At 29.3% G+C, this 12066-nt stretch overlaps 1 protein-coding gene across 1 annotated transcript in view; it reads right to left on the bottom strand.

Annotated features, from left to right (window-relative positions):
* LOC142330935 (ectonucleoside triphosphate diphosphohydrolase 5-like) overlaps window positions 1-12066 on the bottom strand; it is a 43127-nt gene that overhangs the window by 22051 nt on the left and 9010 nt on the right. Inside the window, exons 3-5 of the mRNA XM_075376401.1 lie at window positions 10910-11035; window positions 7166-7239; window positions 1432-1581 (exon numbers count right to left, since the gene is read on the bottom strand). Of these exons, the coding sequence (XP_075232516.1) occupies window positions 1432-1581; window positions 7166-7239; window positions 10910-11035 (350 nt within the window). The remainder of the gene's footprint in view (window positions 1-1431; window positions 1582-7165; window positions 7240-10909; window positions 11036-12066) is intronic.

Here is a 12066-nt window from a genome sequence, read left to right on the forward strand (position 1 = left end):
GTTGTGTTCTTCAGCTAACATTGGGCTGTGTAGATCATGTGAGTTGCCTATGGATTATGTCTAAAAGCAATTAGTTTATGTGAAGTTTGAAATGTGAATGAGAGTGTTTGTCATAAATTGTGTATCTTTCGCTGTTGACTTACTGTATATTTTAAAAATGTGTTTTTATTAGTTGTTTTTATGATGTGCAGTCAAGAAAATCTATTTGTCTATTGAGTTTACATTTGGCTATTAAATTCAATTTGCAGTATAGTTTGTGCAGTAGTTGTTCTCATTGTCTTATGTTTCCTTGGTACAATAAGGTTGTGTTATCAACATATCTGTGCCAGTATATTAAATTGTGAGCATGTTTGTTAGTTCTACTTATTGTAGAAAGATTTCATCTAGAATGTTGGCAGTAGAAAAATCCAGATGAAAGCAATTAGGTTGTATGTAATGTTTGGTTTTTTGGAAATGTAAAGTAATTTTGTAATAATTTTAGTATGTTTATGATTTCGGAGATGTCTTTTTTTGTACTTTGATATGTTTTAGTTTGTTTTTAGAAAAGTGATTTTGTTATTGTGATGTTTGCCATAGAGGTTTGTTGCCAAATGGTATTAATGTAAAATAATGAGCTATGTTGATGGTTTTTACTTTGTTTTAAGACCAGCCCTGTTTTTATAAATGAGTTAGTATTAATGTTTATATGTTTCTGAAGACTTGTCCATGTATCAGATAAACCATGCCAGGGCTTTTTGGTAATTTATGACCAGGTTGTGAAGTAAATCTTTTAAAATCAATTTACATACAATTTAATCCAGCTATGTTAATAAAAATTTAATTTTAAATTAAAAACCTAAGTATATCATGTTGAAATACTTCCATGAAGTCAACATACACTTCTATGCAAAATGACCATCGCCCAACTTATTCAACAATTGGACCCCTCATTTAACCATTTAGTAGATTCAGAATTATTCTAAACTACTAAAATAATTGATCAGTTCAAGTTTTAAATGTTCTAATGCTTGTATTGATAAGACAACTGAGTTTATTTAATTACTGTAGTGTGTATCAGCTATTCATGTCAATTGCCGTATAGCAGTTTGAAATTTTAATATTTTAATTGAGACATAAAATGTGATATATATTTGTTTATTACATGTGTGCAGGCGATGATAACGCCAAAGCATTTTTAGATCAGAAAAAACTCCCAAAAAAAAATCTGTGTTGTAGCTCTCTTTTTTAATTTTAATATCATTTTGTATAATTTCTCTTAGATGCCAGAAGGAAACAACAAAATATATTTTTTATTGCATATTGAACAATGCACAATATAACAGACCATTTAATTTAAGACAGACCTTCTTAATCAGTTTTAAATAAGTAAATTGTGAGTATTTTTAAACAATTTCTTACGTTATCAAATAAATAATAAAAATACATCATTACTTCAACACGCAATCCTTCAACTTCATCTTTTTTTAAAAACCGCAGACCAGCTGTAGCTTTAAGAGCTAATGGTGTTTTTTTCTGTTCTTCTTTGTCTGTCACTAAAGTTTTTTTAGCCGTATTCAGTAATGTTGTCATTGTTTCCGAACACTGAAATAAAAATAAAATAATTTTAATAAAACAGATAAACAGATAAAACAGATAAGTAAATAATTTTAATAAAACATAGAAAATAACTTAAAAATAACAAAAGTAGGTAGAAAAAGAAAATACGATAAAGTAATAGAAATAATTGCATCATTTAAATTCTAACACATTAGATTATGGTGGTATTAGATATTTTATAATCATAGGAATCATTAAATCTAAACGAATGTTGAATAGTAATGGTAAATAATTACCCCAGTATTTTAGGATTCACACAAAAATTATAATTTTAAATAAAATTGGTTTTCACCCAGGTCTTAATCTGTTTGTTTCGATTTCTGGTTATTTTGTTGTTAATATTTTTTTCAGAATTTTATTCATTAACAGATGGCATTGATGTTATAACTGATGTTTACAAGAAGTTAGCTTGTAACACCGATATTGTAGGTATTCAAAACTGATAAACATATATCATAAGGGAGGTTATGTATAGCAAAGATATGTGTATTTCTGTTAAAGACATAAATTTTTCGTAGGGTTAGTAATTTTATTTCTTCAAAAATTTTTTTTACTCGCATAAAGTCTTCTAGGCTTCTTAGAGCCACTCTTATGATCTGCTATTGTAATGTAAACAGTTTATTAAAATGCATACCATAAGCAGCCCCCCAAACTTCAATGTTGTGCTGAAAAAGAGAGAGAATATGAGGAAAGTAAATTTTCCTTATGATATTAAAGTTTTTCACTTGATTTATTTTATAGAAAATGTAAGTTATATATTTTGTTTTGGGCAAAGATATTTTACATAACAATCCCAATTTATTCATTCATCTACCATAACACCTAAGTATTTAACTGCTTTAACTTTTTCAATTTGTGAACAAGTACTGGTAGAGAGATATTGTTATCATTAATGATGGGTGTGAAATTTATGTGCAAATCCTCTAGATGTTGGCCACTTTTAATGTGAAAGTACCTTGTTAAATTGGCAATAAATCATACATTTTTGAAACATAAATTGTAATTTAATTATAAGAAGATTGATGTAAATAATGTCAACAGAAAACTTAAACATGTAGACTTTTATTAACAACAAAACAGATTAATTTTTAGCAGACTGAAAAACTTTTTCGTTATGTACAGTAGAAAATAACAGGAGGAAGAAAGAATACTTGCTGTTTTTTTTTAATGATAATGATAAAATGCTGCTTACAAGTAGAATTTCACATGGTTTAATAACTTTTAAAAATGCCACCGTTGTGTTCAATGCACTCTTCAACGCGTTGTACTAGATTATGTGTTGCCAGTCTTACGGTATCTTTGCGTTCGTTGATTGTAGCTGCAGCGTTGAGAATGCGAGCAATCAGTTCATCGCGTGTCTACTTTTTGCTTGTAAACCTCATTTTTCGACCATCCCCACAAACAATAATCCAACGGAGTGAGGTCTGGGGATCTCGGTGGCAAATTAACCGGCCCTCTACGTCCTATCCATTTACCACCAAACTTTTCATCAAGACATTGTCTTACTTCATTAGTGAAATGTGTAGGGGCTCCATCAAGTTGGTAATACATTTCAATTCGTTTTGCTAAGGGGATATTTTCCAGAAATATAATAAAATCATTACGTAAAAATTCCAGATAATTTCTCCCTGTGACACGATGTTGTAGTATGAAAGGACCAATTAATTGGACATCTATGATACCACACCAAACATTCACTGAAAATCGTTGCTGGAAATGTTTTTCCACTGTAGCATGTGGGTTTTCTTCAGACCACCGATGCGCATTCCATGTGTTGTTTATTCCGTTACGAGTGAAAGTAGCTTCATCCAAAAATAGTGTAAATTGAGTTAAATGTTGACTCCTATTAACCCATTTACAAAACTGCAGCCAGCTGGCGTAGTCATTAGGCTGGAGATGTTACTCTTTTTGAATATGAAAAGGATGCAATCCATTATAATTTAATGTCCTCCATACTCTACTTTGTGAAATATTGAGCCGTGTTGCAATTAATCGTGTGCTCGTTGCCGGACTACGTTGAACCATCTACAGAATGTTTTCACCTTCTTCAGCGTGATTTACTTGTCGTTCAGATGAAATATGAGCGCTGGAAAGTGTACCATTCTCACGAAGATCATTAAAAATTCTAATAAATACTTTACGATTTGGTACAACACGACCAGGATACCTTGTCGATATTCCGTAACCGCTGCCGCAGCATTTCCATTGCAAAATCCATAGATGAAATTCATGTCGGCATATTCGGCATTAGTGAAGATTCGCGGCATTTTTCAAAACAAAACTAAACAGAATTTCACTTTTTTTAACAGACTTGATTTTTATGCAGTGTAAAATGAATACAAAATTACACTTCTTAACAGTTTTCTGAAATTTTTACGATAAGAATTCGACGTAATACTGCAAACACGATTGATCAGAAAAAGGTTATTAAACACATTACCACAATTAACTGACGACAATGAGTAGTATTTAAACAAATTGTGATGAAAAAATCATTGTTACCAACTTGTTTTCCGTAGGTCTAAAATTATTGTACCTACTAGACACATATGTTTTCTTTTTTTGTAACATTTTCTTCTATGTTTTCGTCGGTTTTGTTGTTAATAAGAGTCGACATGTTTAAAATTTTATTTGTTTGTTTTTTGTTGACATTATTTACATCAATCTTCTTATAATTAAATTCTCTACAATTTATGTTTAAAAAATGTATGATTTATTGCCAATTTAACAAGGTTATTGTACTTAAAACGTAAAAAAATGTTGATTGACCCTATTTTTGGCGTTTTACATAAGATATCTTAGAAACTAAGTGAGATACAGTTCTGGGACCTATTTGTTTCGATTTCCCAGTTCAAAAACCATAAGAAACAATTGAATTTGCTCCTTAATTGACCTTCCCAGAATTTCAGAAAGGCTTAATTTACCCGGAGGAACTGAAACTCGGGCGAAATCTTTCACTCTGTATAACTCGCTAACAAAGCGTTTTCGAACCTATGTTTATATGAACTTTTTTTTATTTTTCCCTTCTAGAATGATTTGTCAAAGTATTGCCTTATCTTCCTGAATCACTCAGTATAACTAGTATATGCAACAAGGATTTGAATACTAGATCGTGGATATCAGTGTTCTTTGGTGTTTGGGTTTCAATTAACCACACATCTCAGGAATGGTCGAACTGAGACTGTACAAGGCTACACTTCATTTACACTTACTCATATCATCTTCATTCATCCTCTGAAGTATTATCTGAAAGGTAATTACCGGAGGCTAAACAGGAAAAAGAAAGAAAGTATAGGCAACAAGCTAGATAGGTTATGCTTTAATCATCATCTTTTAATTTTGTGAATAATATGAAAAAGTTCAGTTTGATATGTTCTGATCATTTTTTCTTGAAATTAATTTCTAAAAAAGAAGTAGAATTACTTAAAGTTCTATCAGTCTCCATTTACCAGGAGAAGAAACTCTGGTCCAAATTCCACAAAGAATGGTTTCTATAATAGATGTTTTATTTTATTTAGTTTAGTGTATTGTAGTTTAATTAACTAAGAAACTTTATGAGCAATTAATACGAATGAAATTTTGGTTTTATACAAACAAAATGGATGATAACCACATTTTAAAAAATATGTTTTACAAAGCTTGTAACTTTTAAGTTGTATTCATCGAAAATGTATAATTTTTTATATAAATACTATGTCATATTATTTATTAATTTATTTCCATTTTCAAGCAACTACAGGTTAATGGCTCAATTATTAGCACTGATGAGTAGTGAATTTCTGTAGCATATGAAAATACCATGCCTATCAAGACTTAAATCCAAACCTTCGCATTAAAGGAAGAAGTGCTGCTACTCCACTATGGAGATCAATATAAAAAATAATAATTACAAAAATATAATTTTTATTTTCTGCAGTTTGTCATTAAAAATTTGTAAAATAATCTTGATTGAATAAATTAAAAAAACATGTTTTTTCTTTTCTTTTTTCTGGGCAAATAACCCAAAATCTCAGGCAGAGAATTTTAAAGAAAATTAAAAAAAGTGTATGCAACACTTAATGTTTTTACATTTATACAGGTTTTAATTTTTTTTTGTAAATTACAATCTAAATGACAATATCAAAAAATACTTTTCATTGTGATAAAGCAAAGCATTCTAACTTAAGACACCATATTTGTGTTAATGAATGAATACATTATTTTGTTTTATTCAACTGTTTAAGAATTCAAAACAATTAAAAACTTTTTTATATATCACACATTTCTAATAAAATAAATCATCAAAAATATATATAAATAAAATGAAAAATACAAGGCTTCAACAAAAGAATTACCACATTTGGTAACTTTTTATTTGTGCAGTTAGAAGCTTCATTTTTTATAATAATGGTCGGCAAATGCATAACTTTTTACCTTTAAATATACTGGGATCGTTTTTAACAAGACGGACTTCAAAACAACATTCTATTTCTATCTGAGTTCACTATATCATTTCTGGTTTGATCTTTCAGTGCCTTTCATCATCATTTTATGGCATTTTTTGAATCACAAAGTTTCACAGAATAAATAAGAAATTCTTTATGCGACTCCACATAAAGAATCCAATGGTGCAAAGTTGCAACTTTGAGTTGATCATGGAATTAGGCCTTCCTCAACACTTCCAGTTAGAAAAGCTTATATTGAGCACATTTCTAAATTTGAAGGTAAAGTATAGTGGTATTTTTTTTTGCTTGTACAGATCAAACTGTGTTCTTCATTAATTTCAGGGAAGCATGTAACTGAAGTTTTTCTATTTAATTGGTAGCAATAATGATTTTCTCTGCAAAGAAAACCGTCCGTATAATGCCTCAGTAACTGAATCTGCACCAAACTAACACTACAGAGAATCTCAAATTCAACTATTTCAATTGACAGATTTGATCCCAATTTGGAAGTTATGCCAAATTCATAAAACCATTAGTATAAAAGATTGCCTCATCTATGGAAATAAGATGTTTTAAGAAATGTTCAACCTCATGCATCTTAGCTAACATACCATTTTAAATGTCATGTTTGAAATAACCATCAGATTTGGTTTCATGAAGTACATACATATTCATTCATAATCTCTTTTAACAGTATTATGAAAATGGATTTAGGATACCAGCTAAATTATTATGGATGATTGTTATTTTTAGGCTCCTAACAATAGAGTGTTCTGTACGCTCAGTGTCATATTTTCTATTGCCTTCCAAAAGATTCATTCTTTTCTATGATACCAGCTGTGCAGCTGTTAACATATATTTTGAGCTACTCTATTGTTTGCCTAAATTTGTGCACAGCAGTAAAATTTAACATTAATATTTTATTACTTTGATGGCAACATCAAACTGCTACAAGTTGGCAACAAAATGCTAGCTGTAATGCTATAAGGGAAATTTAGTATTGTCCACATAAACTTAATAATCTACCTCCTCTGTAACTAATGAGGTTATTAGAATACTAAATATTTTGATTGTTTTTCTGAATCTGTATAAATTGATATATTACAATTATTTGACAAAAGCATTATGAGAATAACTATATTTACCTTAGAGGGCTCATTAGCAAATGATGATAACTGAGGTGTAACTTCTTGAAAGATACTGTTTTTTAATTCCCACCCTAGAATAAAAAGATAAAATCATGAAACGTAAAACTTAAATTGGAAAAATAAATTAATTTAATAATTATAGTAAATTAAATAGATATTTTATTTTGATTGGTGCATAATAATACATTATACAGATTTCATCAGTAATTGGTTGATATTCTACCCCATGAATAAAAAAGAACTGCCTCAGCATTAATTGAGTAGATCAAGAGAAATTATGCTAAGATATTGATGACAGCAGTTTTACAAAGTAAACAAATAATGATGAAATAAAAAATATAAATGGTTAAAGTATATATTAATAATTATAAATAATAAATACATTAAATAATTAAAATAAGTACTAAATAAATAATAGCTCAGAAAGCATTAATGAAAAGTACGTAAACCATGTCTTTGTTAAACCGAAATGCAAAAATTCCAGATTTTTTTTTACATTAATATCAGTTAAAAACTAATAAGAATAATAATATTATTTTCCTAAAAAAAATTGCCAATTTTATTTTAAATAAACTTATAGGAAAATCTTTTAAATGGTTCAGTAATTCATCAGAAAAAACTACAGGAATGCTAGAACATCTTTTTTCATACAACTGTATTATACTGAACTACTTGAAAACAGCTTTTTTGTCTGGTTTGATGGAGGTGGACATTATTACCTCTTTAGGAATAAATAATTATTTTTTATAGAGGTAATGCATTCATAAATACAAACATATGAATAAGTTAAAACTTTTATTTACTGATTAATTTATATGCATTTTTAATGATCTAATGACCAATTTTTATATCTTGAAAATTTCTTCAGACTTTATGAGGTTGATGTGCTATATAGGAAATATACATATGCATAGTAAATACTAAATAATTATTATACGTTTTTTTTTTATTTTATTAAGATGCTTTAATGCAAAACAATATAATTTGATTTTGTAACAAACAAAATAAATTTAAGTTCAATGAGAATTTTGCATCTATCTAAATGCACCGATAAACAAAAAAAATTTGTTTGTTTTTCTAAGTGTGATACCATTTCTTGAATTGCTTTTTTGCATACATTACATCTTTTTTTGTATCACCATTAGTTTTAAATAAATTATGCTACAAAAAAAATTTAGGGAAAATGTAGTTAAAATCTGTAAAATTTATAATTTTGCATGACCATATACCTGTAAGAATGATTTCGCTGATGCTTTTCTTTTATAAATAGCCTCAGGCACATCCCGACTTAATGTCCAACAGTAATTGGCTAGCATGTTAGTATTCCATTTCCCTTTATAGTGGCTTTCCATCACTGAAATAACTTGGTGAAAATGTTCACTGTGTTCGTTACTTACATCTCCGAGGTTATACAGGAAAGAATCCAGATGTAAGTGGAGGAAGAGTATTTTCAAACACATATTACATTCCATAGCTCTGTATGAAGTATGAAGTTGATTAATAATATCGTAGTAATGTCAGATTTTTGTTTGCCGAGAAAATTTTTGCAAACGTCTTTAAATGAAGACCAAACTGCACTTTCTACATTATTTAACATTGAGTTATATACATCAATCATCTTTGACCAACTCTCTTATTTGAGGACCAACAAATATTCCTTCTTTAAATTTTCCTTCACTTACATTCGGAAATTTCTGCCTGATGTACAAAAATCTAGGACTATCCTTCTTCATCGCTTTTACAAAATTTTTCATTTGTCCTAGCTTGATTCGAATAGAGTAAAAATATTTTTTTGGGTTCAACTAAGGGATCATGAATAATATTTTTTCCCATTTGGAGTTGTCTTGTTTCTTCCACTCTTTGGTAACATAATGTTTACCCCTAGCTTGGCTGTCCCATTCGCAAAGAAAATGCTATTTTGCTAGGCATGCAGTTAGATATTCCTAACAAAATAGCTGTAACTTTCAAATCATCATATATGTTCCAGCTGTTTTTTATAATTTATTTTTTCAAGAACGTCTTTCATCACATTGTGTGTCTCTTTCAAACTAATACCATAAATGATTGTATCAAAGGATATTTGTTACCATTATGTAGTAGAACCACTTTTAAACTATACTTGGATGAATCTCTGAATAGGTGCCAGTCATCAGGTTTATGAACTTGTCCTAAGTGCAACAACATAAGCTCATCAATATTTGTACAATAAACCAAATTATTTTCCTCAATAAACTACTGTAAAAGTTCTTTTTATCGGCTTTGAAAGCCCAAAAGTTTGGTATTTTTTTAAAGAAAATTCCAACCTTACAGTCATGATCCTAACAGTTCAGCTTGATTTTTTGATAAATTTAAATCCCTAACCAAGTCATTTAATTCACCTTGTGGTATAACATGTGGCTTATTGGAAGATAAATCAAAATCATTGTTATCTTCTTCAGTACTGCCTGATTCTTCATTGTTGCTTTTGAAACATACATTCACAGTTGGCTCAGGAACTGGAATAATTTTACTGTGAGGAACAGGCGTGATTGCAGATCGCAATGAAAGGTATTATTATTACAATATGTTTAGATATTTTAGAAATTCCAGACACACTTGTTAAACAAAAGTAACAATCGGTTACAAGATCCTTTGGTTCCCGCCAAACCATGGGTACACCAAATGGCAAAGCCTTCTGTGTACCTTCCAGCCATCCTCTTAAATATACAGAACAATTAGTGCATACTATATGAAGAGCCTACGTCTTATCCTGATCACCAATTTTACACTGAAAGTACAAATGATATGCTTTTTTAATTAAAGGTGTAATGTTTTTTCTATCTGATTTTATGGTAAACTCACCACATACATAACAAAAGGCATCCACATCATTTACACAATTTCGAGGCATTATGGCACTGCAGTGTTAACAAACTTAAGGCAGCAATAAGACTGAAGAAAATTAATTCATTCCTAAATTCAGTTCTTAATATAAAAAACACAGCTGTGTTTTCAGCTACATGTTTTGACCTGCACAGAATCAACTTTCAAACAATTTGTTTAAATATATTTTTCATTTCGTAGAAATAGCAGGCATTTAAGGTTGTCTAATGATTAAGTTCTCACCAGGTCTTAGGTCAATAAGAAAATTTGTTCTTCAACAGAAATATTTAAATGCAGTCAGGGGCCTCTGAATAGTAATTGTACTATATAAAAAAGTTCTGAATAGTAATTATCCTATGTATATAAAAGAGCCCCCGACTGCATTTAAAAATTTTCATGGACAAATTTTTTTATCAATGTAAGACATGGTGAGAACTTAATCATTAGATAAACTTAAATGCCTGCTATTTCTACAACATGAAAAATATATTTAAATAAATTAAAACTGTCTGAAAGTTGATTGGTCACCCATTATTTTATTTAATTAAATACTGCATAACAATCTTTAGTCCTTTATTTCCATACCTTGTTTTATTTTTTTTAGTTCAATTTATTGTCATTCTTTTAGTTCAATTTATTTTTATTTTTTGACTGTCATGTTTTTTTAATTTTTATTATTAATTTATATTATTTTTTCTTATGTGTTCATTGTGTTAAATTTTTATGTTTTGTATTTCATCATTTTAATTTATTTCATAGCTGCCACTTGCAGCATTTACTTCAGCTTTACTGAAAATTATGGTCTGTGCAGTATTAGTAAAAATACATAATTTATTAACAAAGTAATTTTAATAAAACAGTTTAAATAAAAATAATTACCCGTTCCCTTTTGATGGAATAAAAATCCTACTACACGACTAGCAGTACTGCCTGCATCAATGACAACTACACATTTCTTTTGAACATTTGCTTCTGTTCCAAGACTTATAAATAATTGATAACAACCTGGAAATAATAAAGACAAGTTATAATAAAGAAAATAATACTCCAAATATAAAATGCAAGTAAAATAAATGAAGATGCTAAAAAAACTGAATTTTTTCAATAACAAGGATAAAGCAACAAAATATTTTTCTAATAATAATCAGAAAGAGGATAAAACCGAAAGTATAAAACAATGAAGGTAAGAAAGAATGAGGGACCCACCGGATTGGTCTAGTGGTGAACATGTCTTCCCAAATCGGCTGATTTGGTAGTTGAGATTTTGAGCATTCAACTCCCAGTAAAAACAGTTATTTTTACACAGATTTGTATACTAGATAGTGGATACTGGTGTTATTTGGTGGTTGGGTTTCAATTAACCACACATCTCAGGAATGGTCGAACTGAGACTGTACAAGACTACACTTCATTTACACTCATACACATCATCCTCATTCATCCTCTGAAGTATTATCTGAAAGGTAATTACCAGAGGCCAAACAGGAAAAAGAAAGAAAAGAAAGAATGAGGAGGAGGAATTTCCTTATAAACCTATAAGTTAAGGAAACAAATAATACAAGGGACAAATGATAAGAAAATAATGTCAAAGTTTAAATATGATGGAAGTAGGTGAGACAGATGTGGAAAGAAGATAGTGTAAAGGAAACTAACAAAAAGATTAGAAAAAAGGTTTGGAGTAATAGAAAAAATTAGATCTCATTTTTGCCTTTAACAACACATCCATTTCACTCAACAGAAATAATAGAAACCTGGGAGTTTCCAAATAAAAACTAATGGACAATTAGTTGTCCACAATACATCTGGAATTAGTATGAGTAGTAACTTTATCATACAATATCTAATATTACATAATTACAAGTACAGTGTTATCATTTTATCGTGCACTTCATGATACAACACACTACAATTCCATTATGGATTACAATACACAGATTCTTACATTTGATTTGATTCATGGGATGCAGTTATGGTTTGATTCATGCAGAACTGGTTATGTCTTATAAAAAGTGTTGGAATGTCCACCACTTTTCAGA

This window comes from Lycorma delicatula, chromosome 10 (genome assembly GCF_047948215.1).
Source record: "Lycorma delicatula isolate Av1 chromosome 10, ASM4794821v1, whole genome shotgun sequence".
In the NCBI taxonomy this organism is placed as follows: domain Eukaryota; kingdom Metazoa; phylum Arthropoda; class Insecta; order Hemiptera; family Fulgoridae; genus Lycorma; species Lycorma delicatula.